Source organism: Phalacrocorax aristotelis, chromosome 9, assembly GCF_949628215.1.
Source record: "Phalacrocorax aristotelis chromosome 9, bGulAri2.1, whole genome shotgun sequence".
Classification (NCBI taxonomy): domain Eukaryota; kingdom Metazoa; phylum Chordata; class Aves; order Suliformes; family Phalacrocoracidae; genus Phalacrocorax; species Phalacrocorax aristotelis.
The window spans coordinates 7,381,834-7,401,890 of NC_134284.1; the positions used below are offsets into that span (position 1 = coordinate 7,381,834).

A 20,057-nucleotide genomic window follows, 5' to 3' on the forward strand; every position below is an offset into this window, starting at 1 on the left:
TTAATAACACAACTCATCTATTGGGCTAGTTATTCCGAGTGGGTTACCTTTTATTTTTCATTATGCTCCTCTCCGAATCATTTACAGCTACGCTCCATGCAGGACTCACTATTATCAATTAACAAACGTGCTGACAGAAATGTTTGGTCAAGCACGTATTGGTCAAAGAAACTGTCAAACAAATGGATCAGATAAAAACCTATATGACAAATCTAAGTTTTCTGCTTAGCCTAGGTAAGGCTGGTTCCCCATTACATGTTGTAGCTAGTGAAAATGAAGTGGGAGAGGTAGTTATTTGATGGAAGGGAATGGAGTCTGGTGAAGAAAAGAGAAATATTTAATGAAGAAAATTATAATTTTTGCTTTTACTTATTAATATTTTAGTTATCATAAATATATTTATAAATATAATATATAAATATATTTAGTTATATCTAATGTTACATTTTACATAAACTGTATTTTATAACTATTTTATTCAAGATCATAAATATAAGTATAATAAAAACCCAAAAGTTTTGGCAGTTTTATGATTAGAATCTGTGTTAGTAGCAGCAACAACTGCAACAATATGAAAAGCTGAGAAAAGCAGGAAGAAAATTTAATTGGAAACTTCTTACTTAAAAAAGATTACTTAAAATTTTTATAGGTGAATATTTTTTTCTAGTATACAATTCCAATGAACCTATAGCAGCGGTCTCCAAAGTGGGGTGCACACACCCCTTGGTGTGCACAAGACAATCCGTTAGGGTGCAGGAAGAAAATATTAGAACTCCAGAAACACATATAAGTTATAAATAAATAAACAAACATATATTGGGGGCGTATGCTCAAAAATTTTTAGTGATGGGGTTCACAATAAAAAAATTGGAGAGTGCTGATCTATAGGACTTTGCCACTCTACCTTTAAGAAAAGCTCAAGTGGTATTAAAGACATATCCCACGAAATAATTTATAGCCGAGCCCAAGTTTCACACACCAGAGAGTAAGGAAAGACTAAACAGATTAAATGACAGAGTTGATTCATGTTTTGTACGAACACGCACTTTTGTTTTCTCCATCAACGCCTTTTTAATTATAAGCATTTCATATTGATTCAGAGTGCTAATCAGATGACACCCTCATATTGAAAGTCCAAATAAGCATAGAAATATCTATTAAAATACAGGACAATGTAACACAGACTCCAAGTTTCATTCATTATCTCAAGGCTTTCGAGAAAGGATCAGCTGAAGTGGGGGCTGCTGAAGTATAATACTTGAATAATCTATTGAGCTACTCTTACTAAGTGGGTTGTGCTAGACGCAGTCAAAATGATAATACCCAAGTCCTTTTCAAGAAGGGTGAATGTGGTGCAGTATTGTATTAGGAAAACTAAGTAAAAATGAATAAGAAAGGGAAAAAAAATTGCCTCACCTAAGTGAGAATAAGATATTTCAGGAAAATAAGGCAGTTTTTAAGTGCAGAGGTTTTAACATATATACCTACTATATAACATAAAATGAACAGCAAGAATTAATTAGATCTAATTTAGAAGCTGATAGGCATTCTGTTAATGTCTTAACTGCAATGAATGTAACTGTAATAACTGTAATCAACTTCAATCCCACCTTTCTTGGAAAGCTGGCTCTACAACTTATTGATGTGCAATAATTAAAAATCATGTAATTACTTATTCTACCTTAATCATAACAACACAGAAAATTCACAGGCAATGGGGTTACCCCTGTTAAACTGATGTAACGTGAAAAATGTTTAAGTGAAATCTTGTGATAAAAATACAAAAGCATAAGAATGACTGGATCAGACCAAAATCTACTAAGCCTAGAATCCTGCCTTTCAAAAAGCAGTTCCCAAAGCAGCATCAGCATTGGGGGTATTTCCCCAGACCACCACCTCAGATGCCCATGCTTTACAGCAAAAGCATTTACTGATGCAGAGAGGAGGTCACAAAGACAGATGACTCAAGGGTAGTGACATTACAAGTGTTTTCTGTTTTGTCTCTATTCCTTTCCTAAGAATTCCAAAACCTGTATTTGTATTTTCATACTATAACTTGAACTTTTCAAATTTTGGTAGTACCGGCTAACTCCGAGCCCCCTGTTACGTAGATAAAAATCAAGAAATTCCCCTTACACTTTATATTGATCTATACTGCATTTCATCTGGGGTGACTCTGACACTTTACTAGTCATGCTTTCCAGATCATGTAAGAATGTATTTAACAGCACAGACCTAAGAACCTCTGCTAGTGACCTGCTTCCACTGTGAAAACAGCGTGTATTTCTATCCTTTGTTTCCCAAGTCATAATTAGTTTTTTATCCATTTGAGCATCCATCCTTTCACGAAAGCATAGTTTCTTTATGATCCTTTGGAAAAGAGTTTGCATGACTTCTGGAAAACCAAGTAAGCTATCTCAACTGAACAGAAAACTTGATATTTTCATTAAACAGCACACAAATAAATTGAAGATTTATTCTCTCCAAAAATTAGACAATTAAAGGTGTACAATGGAGGATGTCTCGTCTATTAGCCTGCAGTGGAACAGTGACCTCTCATAAAAAGGCCCCCCCCGACAGAAGGATTCGCGTAGCTTCTCTCAAGGAAAATTCATCTTCCCTATCAATAGGGTTTTTTCCAACATTTAATTTTTGGTAAATACAAAGTGACATTGTTTATGATTAACAACTAATCAAGCTTTAAAAATGACATCTAAAATCTTGACATGAGTGAGTAATTATTAGTGTTCAAAAAGCTTACTTAAAAGTGTAAAGGTGATTTTGTTCCTACAAAGAAATATACTGCTTGGTTTCTTGCAACACACGTTCACAAAATCTTGCATTTATTTCAGATTTTCTACAGCTGAATCACCATTAGGTACTAAAACATACAGAAAGACCCAAGGAAGAATAACCAGCATGGCCTGTATTTCCGTAAGAGCACTAGAAGCAAAGTTCACATATTAACTGCTTCCCTACTAACATTTGCCTGTTGCATATCATTTACCCAGTGTGTACCGTCGATTATGCAGCCAGAGAACATAAGGAAGTGATGTTGATACAATACCTATTGTTTTAATCCTATTTTTTCCTAATCTGTCCTGCAGCACAAAGAAAAGAATGGTAAGGCAAGACAGGAAGGGGGAGTTCAGAAATATTCTGCTGATGCAGAAAAAAAAACACCTTGAAGTCTGTATTCAGAAGGTAACAATTTTAACACTTATGAGCTGAAGAAAAGACAATGAGGCAAAACATAAACAAATAAGGAAAGAATCTTTAGTCCCAAGAACTTCAAACACAGAGTCATCTATCTGAAATTCGTGATCCCTGAATGACATAGGGTAGTGAACAGTGAGGGATACAAAATCAATCCACTTAAATCTAACCAGTAATAAGCCTTATGCCTACAGAAATAAGAAAAGAGATGACAGCTAGAGACAATTAAAAGGACCTAGAGGAAGAGTAATTATAAAAGATATCATCTTACACAGGGTAGAGAAAAGACAGTTGTAGTTCTCAAAGACCCCAGAAAAAGCGTGTTAACATAGCCACGAGGACACCAAGAGAAGGATGCTTTTCAATCACAACAAAGCGAAATTGCAAACTGTGACCAACTATATAAGTACTATAAAATGGTGTTCAAAGGTATAACATCGTAACGTTTATCTCAAGGACCTGGCAGTCAAACTAGCATTACAATCCAGTTATATGTTGACATATGGCAGGTACTATAATTGTCCACAGCTTTTATTCAGTTCAATATGTTTTATCAGATACAAGACAGTATAAACTGTACTGAATTCCAATAAATTGTCCACATCTAATGATCAGGTGGTGTACCATCTATGCGGTATTAAAGCAGGAACAGCTTCTTAAGAAAAGCAGTGGATCAATTCCTGCCGTCATCAGCTCAGCAAGGGAACGTAAAATAGCTGTTATTTGACTTTACTGCTTCAGGAAACCTGCCAAGCTGAGCACAACTGCTCACAGCAAGCAGATGAAGTACATTCCACTAATTCGTACAAGATGCTAACGTTTCATCTGCTCTCCAGCAGCAGGCAAAAATCTCTTATATCCCCATACCATTTTGCCCTGGTAAAAATAGATATAATTTTTATAAGCAAACTAATATTAAAATTGTAAATATAAAATTGTTTTTTGCTCTATATAGCATGAAAAGACTTGGCAAATTTACACAGCAGTTTTCAATAAACTTTCATGAACAAGGTATAGCATAGGACATAAACTATGCTGGCAAGAACATAAGTCTGAAGGCCTCTAAAGTAATTGTTTGCTTACGACCTCGGAAAAAAGAACCCAAAAAGCGTCAGAGTATAGAAGTACAGAGTCACAGCAACTCATTTGTCAGCTTGCTCTACCAAGCCTGTGCTTCCATTTCAGGTGAAAACGGCAAATATAGTTCTTCTAAAAAAGGTCACAAATACACAGATGAAGTGGTGGCGGCTGCACCTACAGACAGCTTGAAATAATAACTTCAATGCATCCTCCATTTTAGGAGGAGGTTAACTCATCTACAATCCAGATCTCACGTAATAATGTAATGTAAAAAATTAACTAGTTAACTTCTCCAGAAAGAAAGGGTATGAAGGGCTGTACCTCTCAACCACTAACGTGTCTTTATTGGTGTTAACAAATGGCATTTGAAATAATTCAAATCAAAAGAATACCAAACAGCTTCAAAAACTAGGAGCTAGTTAAACTAAGTTTAAAGAAGAGAGTTTCAGAGCAAGCATACTCCATTCTGTTCAAATCTATTGTGAATTTTACATTACGTTACTCTGATGATTCGCATTCGCATGCTTTATTTCATTAGTAGAACATGAAAGTTACCGTTTCACAGGTCCAGTTGAAGCTTGTAGCAAATACTGCTTAGGTCACATCAAGACTGAAGTACACTTCTCAAACCTACCTTACATAAATTTACTTCCTTTTCTTGAGCAAACAGTAAGACAGCGTTTTAGAGAGAAACCTACAAAGATGCAACTTCTGGCTTCTCTTCCTTTCAGTGTTTATGAATGACTGACTATTCATTTACAGCCACCTTTGATTATAACTTTGACTGCAACTTCTGTACCTTCCCAGTTTGGACTGCCTACTAATTTTTGAGAGTATTCTAGTCAAAAGGAACCCTTTCTATAAATATAAATTGATAAAATCCTTCCTGCAAGGATTTGGATTCTTCTGTCTGAAATGCAGTTTAACTAAGTAAATGTCAGTTTCAGTAAACACACTAGTGGCGACTTCCACAACAGTAATGAAGAACTTTCCTCTTTTGTGCATCAGGAGACCAGATGAACTTTTCTAATATTCCAAAGAAGAAATTAAACTGGAAACATACAGCTAAGAAAACAGCAACATGGCAAGCAGTATGTTACTGAAAGAATGGTATTAGTGATACTGTTTAATGAGTGCCCAGGGGTGCAGCCTAATAAACCAACCAGGTTCGACATACAAATCTGTGGTTTTAATACCTTTCAGAAGTGTCCCCATATCACCTATACAAACACTATCAGAATCCCATGTAGTCAACAAAGTGCTAAAACAGATAATATTTTTAAAAAACCAACCACAAACCAAAAACAAACCGTAAAGTAAGGAAAACTAGATAAAACGTAAAAATAAGATGATATGAAGACTACCAATGTTCATAACGGAAGTTCCCTTTTCCTCTTTTAACGTGCAGCTGACTGAATCTGTAACTCAACGCACCCTTTTGCTGCCACTCTCATAATAACGCCCAGCCTTTCACTTCCAAAATGCCAGAATCCATACTGGCACTGAACAAGGATTCGTCTGGCTGACTGCGATAGCCTGTGCTTTCCTCCTCCAGACCAATCAGCAGATGGACACGCAACATTTGTTCAGTGAGTTACACAGTTCTTACACTCCATTAAAATCCTACTGCATACTGCATCAATGCACCATGCAAGTCATAATGTTAGTTATGAATATAAAAGCACAGCAGGTGCTGCATTCTGAGCTGATTGAATTTTTTGTGTTTTCACCAGAAACCTCTAGCTCTACCACAAACTGTTTCAGTTATACTGTATGACATCCAGAGGTACAATTCTCTTCTCTAAAATGGACGGAAGTGCTTCAGCTACAGTGAGCAACTCCTCTGAAGTATAAATTTTTCTAGATAAATTTCTGTATCTTTCAAGAGCTTGTAATGTAAGTTCTAAACCAGATGATGATAGTATTTATTATGCCTTGAACTGCCAAGAACATAATTACAATAAGAAAAAAAAAATTAATCACAGGTTGTCTGGCCTTTATAAAAGACCTTGTAATTAAGTAAACTACAATGAAAATTAGAAAATGCATAATATTAGGATATGAACTGATTGTATAACCCCACAATACTAGGACTGACCGTTCAGCTTTCTCTACCCTGACCAGTATTGATGTGCAATAAAAAATGAATGCAGTGGTTCAGTATAGCTTTTGACATCAGATATCAGTGCCTCAGGGGATGTTAACCCACAGCACACAGGGTTTTCAGCAGCAAAGCTGCAGCAGTAACACTACGTTCTACTGCCTCTTTCAGACATGACATTCAAAAATAATCGCCATAATATACCTTGAATTTGCAGAACTTTAGAATGTGTATTCTATTTACATATTTGTAATGTACGCTAGAAATATAACTCTTCGACGAGTTCAACATAAGCATCTGAACATTACTGCATTTCTTCCTTCCTTCCCACAACTCAGGTGCTCAATATCATCCACTCTAGCATTCAAGGCCACTCTCTCCTGTTTTCAGATGGGTTTTTGCTCCCTTCAAAATATAATTTCAAGGCATATCCAAATTATTAAGTGTGATAAAAAAATCTTATGGCCTTATATTTAGGTAGACTTTTTTACTGAAATTAAAAAAGACAACCCACCTTCAAAATTTGTAAAGCACTATTGCCAAAATCTGTAATAGTTTGAAACTATCTCTGAATATATTTCAATAAAAATCTGTCTGCATTAGCTTGAATACTTCCCTGAACATTACAGACTGCTTATGAGTTCTTTCTCTTTTCCAGCGTTGCAGAGCTGGGAATACCTTCCTCCTCTCCATGATGCAGGAATTATAACATTGTGGAAACTAATTGCTGCATTTAGTTAAGGCTCCTCTGTGAGAGGATACTGAGTGTTTTAACCGACATGACACTTGAGTGTTTATGGAGGAAATGTATTTAATTTCTTGTATAACTTGGGTCATCTGACTGAAGGGTTTCATTTTTAATAGTAATCATCAGTAAGGCCATGACGTATTACAAGTTTCATTTGCTGTCCTTTGCATTTAGAGAGAAATAAAGTCTTCTGAGCACAGTGTTGTCTAGTGAAAAAACACTGAACTGTTCGCAGACGAGTCTAATTAAACCCAGCAATTTCTGCAATGTTAAAGTTCATGTGCGACTGGGGGAGGAAACCATTCCCAATTCTATAATATTAGAACAGGTATTGTGTGGCTGATCTTTTACTCACTCTTGCTGTAGTGTTTAGGAGCTGGTATTACAGCATGTCAATATAGAAAACATGTCTCAGCAATTACTCTTCACAGGAAACTCCTGCAGTAGGACAGGAGGAAGACCGAAAGCAAACGCAAGTTGATGAAAGCTGGAATTCCAGCTGCAGGAAATCACACTGAGGAATCTGGTAAGACAATGCAACTCAAAAGGTGCCAAACAACTGACCCACCCCTTTTCTTGGGTCTCAGTTGTTAAACTCCTTGGGAAGTCACCAACTGGTGACTGAGCAGTTTCCACTCCTCCTCCTCTGGCAAACCTCTGGCAAGTTGCATGAAGAGGTGTGAGGAATGAAATTATATTTCTTGCTGAACTCATACCACTGTAATTGGGGAGGGGAAAAAAAGTCCTCCACTCCAGAACTACATGAACTAGATACTTAAGCAGTAGTTCTCCATGAAGTCTCATATAATTTTTAGGTTATCAGAGCAGTACCAGAAGAAAATACTTGTCATTTTTGGAAATCAAAGAGAGGGAAGATTTGTAAATGACGTTTATTAGTTTATAAGAGGACTTTTGACATCTCACATATTCTTTCCCAGCACCTTAGCAAAGTAATAAGCAACAGAATTGTTTGCCTTCAAAGCCCAAATTTGGATGATCTTTTTATGATTTTGTTATTTCAAGTAACAAATATATTAAACTCCTACAATTTTCTTTGGGGTTTTATTTGTATTATATAAGAACTTTACAATCTTATATGCCAGAAAAGACAGCGTATCTGAAAATACCTATTTAGATTTACAGAACAGTGTTCAGAAACACATTATGCTATTCTTGATGATCTAAAGGTCAGAAAGTAAGAGAAAACAATTTTTTTCTGATTGCATGTACTTTTGCAATAATTTCTTACATCCATTATGAGTATTTAAGGTGCATATACTTTAAATGAAAACATTTCCTCTTAGATTGATAGATCTGCTATTAAAAAAACTATTTAATCTGACACTAAAATAATAAAATAGGTTTGAGGCAAGAAAATTAAATAAAGTGTTTCCTGACTGCTTTAGTCCATTCTATCTGATCTGTCTTTCTGGTATTTATAAACTGCTACCTGCTGTAAAATCCTTGGCATCTGTTTAGGTCATGTGCAAGAACATAATTTTCACACAAATTTCTAATAACATATAGAAGATTTTTATATAATGATGTTCTGAAATTCTTGAAGGATCACTGGCATAAGTGTTAGGCATAAAGTTAAAGAATCTAAGAAGTGGTACAAATAACTTTAAAAAATCAACCAAAAAAAAAAAAAAAAAAATCCCACAGCCCTTCTTGTCAAGCAGTATCTTTATTTTTAACAAAAAGACTGGAATGTTAAGTCACTAGTAGCCAGAGGACCTAGAAATGTATTTTGATAATGCGTGGTGATACGATGGCTTGATAAAGATTAACTGAAATCATCCTTACAAAAACAATTTTTGGAATGATAATGCTGAAGAACTGTTGTTAAAGGGTATTAATTCTCTGCTTCAGCTTTGTCTCTTAAAACATAACAAGAGTGAAAGACATAACTAATACCCTACATAAATCAGCTTTCTTACTCATGGGGGCATGCCAACCAAAGCAGAATAGTTCAAGAGCAGAGCACTGACTCACAGAACTTGGGCAACAGGAGAGAAATGTGAAGAACAATGAAAAGGGAGAACTAATATTTAGACCTGTTACAACACAGACCTACTTACAGCACCTGAGGTGCGTGCCTGCAATCTCTTTTCAGTCCCATTTCACTATGTTGTGCTATGATGATTTCCACAAGATTAAAAGAGAATACCATTTGATTAAATATGAAGGAACAGTAAGCTTCACCTTCTTAACTAAAGCAACAAGAGGAAGATCCGGGAAAATGTGTCCCATTGCTGAATGGGACAGGGAACCTGGTGACAATATCTAGGGAAAAGGCCAAGGTACTCAACGCCTCCTTTGCCTTAGTCTTTACCAGCAAGACCAGCCTTCAGGAACCCCAGATCCCTGAGACCAGAGAGAAAGTCTGGAGCAAGGAATACTTACCCTCAGCAGAGGAGAATCAGTTTAAGGAACATTTAAGCAAACTGGATATACACAAATCATGGGGCCTCGCAGGTTGCACCTAAAAGTGCTGACCAATGTCATTTGCACGGCCACTCTTGAGTACTCTGCACTGTGTCCAGCTCTGTACTGTGTCCAGCTCTGGCCTCCCTAGTCCACAAGAGCCATGGACTTAACCTAAATAATAATCTAATCTAAATCATCATCTAAAAATAAATAATTTTCCATCTTTTACACAGGGTCAGAGGACATATCTGGTATGCACCCTCGAACGTATTGGATTAGCATTGTGTGAACTTGATTGATAGCAATATCATTGCTTAGGGCATAATTTTTTGAAGTACCCTGTACTGTTCTAAATCTTGCCTCTGAAGCTAGTTTAAAAATAAATGCTTTTAAAAAGAATACTTTGTCAGCTTTGCTAATATAAAATACTATAAATACACATTTATTTGCATAAGAACTAGATAACAATTTTTCACTGCTACGGAAGGAAAGGCCAAAGGAAGGCTTTCAAATCTTTTGGCAGAGAGGAGAAAAATGATTACTTCAGTTCAATACAAACATGGAAACAAAATTATAGTCTTTGGGCCATATGTAATTAGGAAAACAATATACCTTGCCAGAAGAGTCTTAAGATTCCTCAACCCTGACTTGTAAGTAAAAAAAGCCACTTCATTTTAGTGACGACATGAGTGATGACTGTAGTTAAGATTACATAAATTAGACACTCTCAAAATAACATGTGAAACAACTTTTAGCACTGGACTGGTGGTTGGTCAAAGAGATAGTAATACCTCTTGTATTTCCCAGAAGTAGCTTTAGATATACTGGGGGGGGGAGGTGGGGCGGGAGGGAAGAGGACACAAAAACCAAACAAAAACAAGATACAGAAAGAAACTAATTCTAACTACTAACTACTGCTAACAGGATGATAAAACTGAACCAAGAACTATTCTCAGGGATTAAAACTACTAGTCGCTTTCAGTGAAAACAACTTAACAAAACCAAGAATTAAACTCAGAAACGCTACAACTATGCATGTATGATCACACTCTATTTCCTGTAAAACTATGAAGCAGTATGCAAAATATTATAATATACTTAGTTCTCAATACATCATAATGTCACATGTGTGTTTTGCACTCTAAATTTATTTAAGATACAACAATTTTCTTAATCTACATATTCCCTCCATTACAGTGACCTTCTAAAAGATTTGGATCCCTTGAATTCTTTATTTTCCTTTTTTTTTAACCCATCTTGACACGTTGCTACGGTTGTACAACTTTTGATGCAGCTGCTACAGTCAGTGAATTGCAAAAGGGATATAGTCCATCACAGAAGTTACATAAATCAATAAGAAGAAGGAAATAAACAAAGATAAATTTCTCTCATGAGTTCATCGTAAATAGAACCAGATAAAATGATACAGCTGATAAATACTGTCAACAACTGTATAACAGAATTATTAGGAAGCGTATAATAGTGCACTTCGAGAATTTACCTTTAGCTAAAACGTGGTTCTAGAGCACAGTACAACAGTAGTTTGTGATATTAAAAATTCCAGGCCTTCAGCCAGCAGTGTATACTCTAAGCTGGAGCATGAGAGGCAAAAACAGATGGAACCTGCGCAATGGTAGGTACCACCCACACTTTCACACAGTACTGGTTTAATAGCCTTCCCCTAAATATTACAGATTGCTTATGCTTGAACACTTTTGTGGAGAGATGCTTCACCTAAAAAATAAACCCATAAATCCCCTAGTGCTCTTAAACAGTGTAGTTATCCTTTATCACTTGCAAGTACTGCATTGTGCTGCTCTTGAAGATTTAAACAGCTATTTGCCTAATTTTGGCAAACTAGAAAATATGTGGTCACCATTTCAAAAAGCATATAAACAATACCTCAAATAAAGCACTACATTCCTTGCTGACTTTTTTCCACTGCATCTAATTTACTGATCGGGAGTCATTGTTTTCTGTGGGAATATGAAATAGAGATTACTGGTATCTTTTCAAAAGGGAAAAACTTGTTTCCTGATATGGATAAGGATGAATGATGACTTACAGGAATGACTTGCATTATTCCTTATTGTACTTCTTCCTATTCTAATCAAAGAGTATGGAATAGGGTCCTACACAAGAAAACTATATTTAAAAGCTCAGCTGTCTTAGACTATGTGATCTAATTCTTACCTTCACTCCTTTCAGCATCCATTAGGACCTCAGCTTTCTCCTCACTAATCCTACACTCTTCTACAGATTCAGTTTCTACTTTTATGAGACATACACATCTCCCTATTTTTAAGCGTCTTTCCAGATGTTCTAACTGCATGTTCCAACTGCAAAAATAAAGCCCTTCAGCTACCTTCTCTATGTTTTACTTATCAAATGCAACCTTTACAATTCCAGCATTCACTCTACTGCATGTAAACTACTACTGCTTGTAAACTTTGCACCATTCCTAGTCACATACCTCACCCCTTCTTACGTCTAAGCTTTTGACAAGTCCTGTTGACACCTAACGGCAGATTTCCTCTACATTCCAGCCACATAATTTGTGTTTATTTCCTGCTTCAGAGTAATCTACTTTTTATGGCCACTCTTCTGGCCAAACATGCTCCTTAAATCCATCTGTCATTTCCTTGCTGCCAAAATTTGGCCTTTCACCTCATGATATACTCATACTACACTTCTTACATCCCTTCACCAGCTAGTCACCTTCAGATTGTAACTTTCATTGTCTGGCTTTGCAAGGACTTTTATTATCAACTTGCCTCCCCTGGCTTTTGCATTTCCTAGGCCCGAAATAGCTATTTTCTTTTGTTCCGCCTTTTTACCTTCCATACTATCATTTATACTTGTCACACAACCAGCAGTCCTATACAAGAAGCATCTAGCACTTCTCTTGGACACCCATCCATAAATAACATATATTTCCGTAATTTTATTTGCTTCCCTCCCTAGAATTTAAATTTTCCTCTTCCCTTCCTTTCCTGATTTTAAAAATAAATGATGTAAAGAGTCAGAGAAGCCCTGACAGGCATTGTTAGGTAACACTTTGAAAAAGCAGTTACTCTATTTCCAGTGGACATTTTCATGGCACTTCATACAAGGTAAAAGCTAAAAATCCTACTTTAAAAGGAGCCAGGTCACTGTTAGCAAGAATGGCCTTAGGAATTCCTCCACAGGTAATTATGAACTGACTGCATTGACTAATAGAAAAACGTATACCCTATCTAGTTAAAAATTAAACTGTTGGTATTTCATGCAAGATATGTGAAGACCAATTCTAATTTTCAAGCTACTCTATTAATAAAGTAAATGTTAAAATATCTATTGAATTTTATTGTTACTTGTTTCATTTTGTTTCTACTGTGCTTCTTTGAAAAGGAATGTGCTGCCACACGGGATGATATTTTGCTCATTTTGTATTTTTGTATGTAGAATACAAATATTTCAAATTGCTTATTAAAATTAACCTGTTGCTTAACTAGTCATATGGACAAAATAAGGCTGTTAAAAAGTATACAGTGCAACAGATGAAGAAAATAATTAATAGACATAATATGTCTATATACATCTGAGAAAGATTTTGATCCAACATAGATCGAAGTCCATACAACCAAAATTTCCTTTTTCTTGAATCCTAACTGGGACAAAAATACTGTGGATGTTCTTGGTTGCAAAAGCATGAGAGTAATTTCCATTGGTTTTTAGTTACCTGACAAGACAACTTCAACCAGGTCTCCTTCTTGGATATCTGCAGCTGATTTCACCAACTGGAGAATGTTTTCAGAGGCAGGATCATGGCGAAAAAGCAGAATTTTGTCATACATTCCGTAGAAACCACATTCAGGAAACTGCAAATACAAACCCATGAGAATTTACTATACTGTAAAACATACAGCTGTAAAATACAATTAAGTTTTGAGGGCAGACTAGACCATTCCTCAGAATAGTACCAACAGGATACCTATTTTTTCATATATGACAATATTTATCACTATATTCTGAAAATTACTTTTCCCCCAAGTAAGCAAGCTCATTTGCCCTTCTCTTCCTCTGTGAGCAATGTGGTATCCACTAGGAAATAAAGAGAAATAACTGCACCCCTTAGCCACTGCTGATAACTTTTTCAAAGACAAGATCCTGAGCAAGGTGATCTAATCAGGCCCTCCTGGAGCAGGTGTTTGGACTAGACGACCTATGGAGCACCCTTACAGTTTATATTATTCCACTATTCTATGATGTTTCCCCAAATTAGTGCCAAAAAGATGCCTTGAGGCCAGAAGAAATATTTTTCAGCTCTGCCTAAGAAGTAATGCTTAAATGATAGCTTATTAGGAAACACATATTTATTGAGACTAAAGTTATTAGACAAATACTACCTTAAGTTAGTAGATACATAAAACTTAGCCCTCTATTTCGATGCAAAGAAGTTGGAGCTTTGAAATCAGATTAAATCCTGTTTAAACTAAAGAAGATTTAAAGAACCTCAGAGATTATAAACTAAACTTGAGATTGTTATCTAAGCAACTTTTTTTTTTTTTGCTGCAGCACAGTTAATTTTTTTCCACACTCCCAGCTTAAAAGAACTAAGTTTTTGTTTTGAAAACACAGTTAAGAAACCCTTTTTCTGATACAAAAGATTCAATTCAATTTTACATCACTGAACTACTCCATCTATTATTCTGGAGTTCTATCAACATGCAGTGAAAGGAGCACAACGATAAGCACAGCTCAAGAGAAGAAATAAACTGGCAGGTTTTGAGGTTATGATTACTTTGAAAAAAATGCAGAATAGAAGGAACCCAACAAAAAGTACTTTAAAACAATATATTCATTACTGGTTACTGGAAGCTTTGGAACCTATCCAAGTATCCCAAGAAAGTTATACTTTATTTTTAAGCTTTAAAGCATGTACTGAAGAGACACAAAATGGTCAGATCTCTGGTTTAAATGAAATGCATCTAAATCTCTGAGGTTTTGTCTATCTTATTCCAGATTATACCGTATGTACCAACCCACCATTAATTCTTGGTTGGGTAGATTACCTGCCTGAAAAATGAGCTGCTGTATATAGTTATTTGTGCAGGTTTTATACTGAACAGAATCCATTTCCCGACTCTGAAACATAAACCATTCTCACAGAATATCTGAAAAATTCTGCTATAGTGCATATGTTTAAAGATGCAGAATTTTTGCTCATGTGCACCACATTAAAAATCCTAGGTAGATCACTTATCTGTATAATATACTATTTCAAGACCATCTCCTTGAGCACCTCTATCATCTACTAATTATGAACTGAAAGAGTTGGCAATCTCTTCCCAGACTTTGAGACGGTTGGCACCAACATCAACATATGCACTTCTAAACAGGCATTACAATTACATATGTAAGAGAGATACATACTTGTAAAACTTTCCTAGCAATCAGTTAACCATTCATATCCACAGTTTCAGCTGAATGAACGGTCACAGTGACAGCATGGTGTACTTTACCATGTTCGTAAAGCTGGAAAAGGCTTACTATGCCATGTTCAATTCACATTGCCAAAATATTTCTCACTCTACCATCTCTATGTGGACCAAAAACTTGCTCTCTAAAAGTTTGGTCTGTTGCCTTCTGAAAACATTATGCATGGTTTTAGTCTTGTTAAGAGGAGCAAAAACAATATTTTCTATTTTCATATTCCTCTGTAAAATAATGAACCCTGATTAACTTAGTTCTGTAAAAGATATGCATTACCACATTCAAAAGTTACAGAAGCAACATCCACTGCAATAAAATTAGTGATGATGGATAGTGAATTCTTGTTTATTTAAAATAAAATTGTCATATAGGCCACACTTCTAATGGAGTTGCTAGCCAGCCAGAAGTCACATCCTGTCATGAAATAACCAGTGAAGTAATGAAATGCTGCCATATTTGGATGATTCCACTGTGCAGGCATCTTCTACTTGCTTCATACGCTCTTAGAAAAGTGCCTTTTCCTGGGAAGCCAGGAACCATTCTTGACTGTATGCGGGCATTATTATTGGTGTCTACATATCAAGATATTAAATTTTTATTCAATTACCAAAAAAGATGTAATATTAAGGAAGCAAGTTTACCAAGAAGGTAAACCAGCAGAATTTTGGAAAGAGAATGCAGACAAAACCGATTTTCATCAAGTAAGAATGTAAATCTGTGTCTCTTTGTGTCTTCCTGTTACTCTTTAGCCATATTTTAATGCTAAAGTAATATCCTTTATCATCTTAACCAAAGGAGAAGGGGCAAGAGAGACTTAAAGTTTCAGTATAATTGAAATAAACTCCTAAAGATAGTAACAACAGCAATTTTCACCTATGGGAGGAATTTCTGAGAAACAGTGCAAAAATCCTAAAAAAAAAAGTTCACTTACATGGAATATTCTTAATCTTGCACAAAGACAACATAACCTAAATTTTCTCCCACGGTCCCAAATGTGAAGATAAAATATTTCACGTGTCACATACTTAGGATGCAGTAAATATTAAGGATTAAAACTGTAAGAATAAGCCATATCGTTTCCCAATCTCATTAAAATAATAACTAATTCAACCTAGTTCCAAAAGCATTTTCCTAGTTCGAGAACAAACTTAATTCATGGCTTATATGTGAAATAGTTACTCTAGCTTTTAAAGAAATTTGCTTTATATCAGGCGTAATGAGGAGTGAATCAAAGCTTTCAGAAGGAGATGTAATCTGAACTGCAGTAACTCTCTTCCTCCATCCAGGTGCTAGCATAGCCTAGGTAATAGAACAGTAGATGGCACAGGCACTAAGAAACACCCAAGTGTCTTACAGGGTCGTTCAACACCTGATTTAGCAGCACTGAGCTGAACCTAAAAGCCTGCTGGAGTCACTCCGATGCCCGTGTCATGGTGTTCCATGGCTGAAGAAGCCATTCTTCCGTCAGTCCAGCACTTGAGCTGGCAGCAGGCAGATTCACTCTCCTCCTAAACATTTTAAATTTAGAACATGCATGAGAAACTAATCCTGGTGGGATTATAATTTTAATTAAACAGATTCCTATCTCGCTACAGTATACAAGCCTGATGGCATGTCATAAGACAGATAATTTTCTCTTACAGAATCAGTGAAAAATTAAAAATATCTTTCAAAATGGGCATGGCTGATCTTTTTCGAACACTGAAAGAATTTTCTCATTTCACTGGATTTCAGAGACAGTTCAGGCATTTCCCTGTGAACTTGTTACGACTTAAATTGTTTGTCCTCTCTTTATATTCCCATTCTATTTGGTCTTTTCAGATTAGCTCTGTTTTTTCTACCTATAAAAGTATTTACTGTATTACATGTATTATACACGTATATGTATAAATATGTGTATTTTGAAGTATGATTTATTAGACTCTGTAGAGAAAAATAAATTCCATCACAACATTTTTTTGTAAATTATACACAAGAACTATCTTCTGGGTTCAAGATAGTTTTCCTCAGATACAGTACTCTGATGCCAAGAAAGCCATTTTGATGGTACGATTCTCCAAATAAACATTGTGTAAGGACCAACTGTTGCAACAGTGACAAAAATATTCCCTCAGCTAAGCTTATTCCTGCCAACAATAATGTTGATATGCACAAACAAAAGTAAACAAAAAGCAGCCACACTGCTTGGTACTACAACACTATAAAGAACACTTATTTTTGCCAAATACAAAAGGGCAAAATAGGAAGTGCATGTATGTTAAGCTACCTAAAAACTAACTAAAACCAATGGTATTTAAATTCTCAACACTAATAAAAGCCCTTGTTTTGGTATAATAGCTGTGTAAAGTGGCATTACCAGGAGTAAAACGGTCATTATAATTTCTATAATGAGGAAATACAGTACTTCTGTAAGAATCAGAGGAGTGGAAAATTTTTTACATGGGGTTCAGAAAGAGAATCTATTTCTGGATGCTTAACAAGCCATCAGTAGTCATTAAGGCATCACGACTGTCCATGTACACATTGGTTGCCTACTCCAAGTGTGAAATAAAACGTATCTTCTTAAACTGCTTTCAGTGTGATTTAATCTAAGGTGCACTAGTTTACAACTGAAACAGGATAAATGACCTTTACAGCATAATAACTTGTTAAACTGCCACAGTTTAATTTTATATTTCAAGTGTGCTCCCCTCCTTTTTTTAATAAAGATTAGCTCTCTAACACTTACAAACAATGTGGGTTCCAGATTTGCAATTTAGCAAAATTTCTGTATTAATATAAGTCTATCCCCAGTCTTGATATTGTTGTTTATTACATATTTTCCAGTGTAAAGAGAAGAAATAGTGGGCCACATGCTTCTAAGACACTTAAAACTACAAAATTTATTTGGTCTAAGAATGAAAGGTTCAGCGCACCTGAAGGTAAGTTGAAAATTTGGTTTGCCATAGACATTGAAGTTCTGGAAATATTGAGAGTAATTTTTAACAAAACCCCTTAAAAAATCAAAAGAAAAAAAAATAAAAAGGAATGCAATAACTATTGAAGATAATATCCAATGTGCAATGTGAATCCTTTTAAGACCCTTATTTCTGTTTTCCAAACTTGCACTTTCAACTTTGCTACTTAAGGTCAATTTATGAGACGCGCAAGACCATTAGGAAGACACATCATAAACAGGGAAGGTTCTTCAGCCTAGACACATGTAGTCCCGGTCTGGGATCTGGGCATAAATCATTACAGTCTTCAAACACATAAAAGACTGGTGCCGATAGGGAGGGAATAATCCATTTCTCCTCTGCGTGGAATGTTAAGGATTAGCAAATCTAAAACACAGGAAGAGATATAATGCAGGGTATCAGACCGGACACAAGGAAAGCTTTGCAAGAATAAGAATTTTTTAAAAATCTTATTGTTTGCCTAAGAAAGGGAATCTCTATTACTGGGAAGTTTTTTAACAGAACAAATCAAACAAATGTCAGGAATCTGACCGCTGATCTTGCCATGTTGGGATAAGTAGGTAACCTCACACGACCTAATGATCATGATGCTGAAAAATCTACAATCTAGAATAAATTGGGACAAAATAAATGCCTAAATCAATATTATTAAGTTTTATATTATTTATTTACTTATTTATTGAGTATAACTCTCCCTGTCCACAAGCTATATTAAATCTTGTTTATGCCTATCCACAGGGATTTTGGGTCAAAAAATGCTAACCTTAGGATGACAATTCTCAGTAAAACTGTCTTTATCATACAGAGGAAACTCTGTATTACACATCCACAGGTTTTGTTCATTAATTTACTAAATCAAAGGTAATTTAATACAAGAAGATTTTTTTTTTAATTAAAATCTAAACTATCCCAAGATGATGTAAAAGTATTAGCTTTGCTATAGCAGTTAATGTTGTCCAGCCTTGCTGTGTAGATGCCACTCATTATTACGCTTATATCAGCTCAATGGGCTTACAGTGGAAGCACTGTATAGTTCCCTCATTCTGTATTACTGGTAAGCAGCCTTGATGTACCCAAGGCATATCAGAGTACCCTATGGGAAAACTGTTGTGAAGGTTATATCACATATAAACAACTACTACTCAAACTATAATCTATAATGTGACATTAAAAAAAAAAAAAAAGTCACTCCCATGAAGAAACAAAATTCTGGCAGTAAATAAACTGTTCACCATGCTTAAAACTTCAAGGAAGATCTGGATTCTGTGCCCTTTATAGGGCTGCACTGAATTGACTTACAAATTGACCTCTACTGATCATTGTAACTATTTATAAAGCACACATAAGTTTGCAGGATAAAAGGCTTCAGTCATTCGTGTAAAATAGCATTCATGTAGACAATTATGTCACAGTGAAGTCAAATGATTTCAGACAGGTTGATGAGGAAAACTTGTAATTTAGAGATCATCTCCATTTAAAGATCAGCTTTCACAGAGGGCAGAGGGGGAGCTGTATGAAGTTTTAGCAAGATGATACTTCTGGATCCAGCTGCAAGTTATTTCTTACTTGTCGAATTTAAAAGGGTGAATGAAATATTCTGTTAACAAGATAGCGTTCATTACTGTTGCTTATAGTGATTAAAAATGTATTGCAATTCTGAATACAATGCATTTATTGTTGGAGATAGTGATTTGAATTTGTTAGTTAACTAGCTTTTAAACTATTAACATTTACTGAACATAGATGCAGCAATCATTCACAGACTGTGAATACTACTTTAGTACTACTTTAATCAACTATGTCTCCACAAGAAATAAAATGCATTTACATACCTCTCAAGAGGTGTGATTACCCGAAGGTTTACTTCTAAAAATTTCCAACAACAAAGACCTAAATGTCAGTTTTCAGCATTCCCACTCTTGCCTTTTCAGTGATGCTTGTCTCATATTATGCCATTTCTCCTTATGTGTACCGTAGTGTTACCAGAATAAGACAGTATTATTTGGGAAAAGTGTAACAGACTTTTATTCCAAACATTGAGCCTTAAAAA

At 35.4% G+C, this 20,057-nt stretch overlaps 1 protein-coding gene across 9 annotated transcripts in view; it reads right to left on the bottom strand.

Moving 5' to 3' along the window:
• Window positions 1-20,057, bottom strand: part of PRKD1 (protein kinase D1) — a 146,244-nt gene that overhangs the window by 57,237 nt on the left and 68,950 nt on the right. For 5 of the 9 annotated variants that reach the window (XM_075103267.1, XM_075103265.1, XM_075103266.1 and 2 more), the window contains exon 2: window positions 13,297-13,435. The exons of the other annotated variants lie outside the window; for them this stretch is intronic. In XM_075103267.1, the coding sequence (XP_074959368.1) occupies window positions 13,297-13,435 (139 nt within the window). The remainder of the gene's footprint in view (window positions 1-13,296; window positions 13,436-20,057) is intronic. 9 annotated transcript variants of the gene reach the window in all.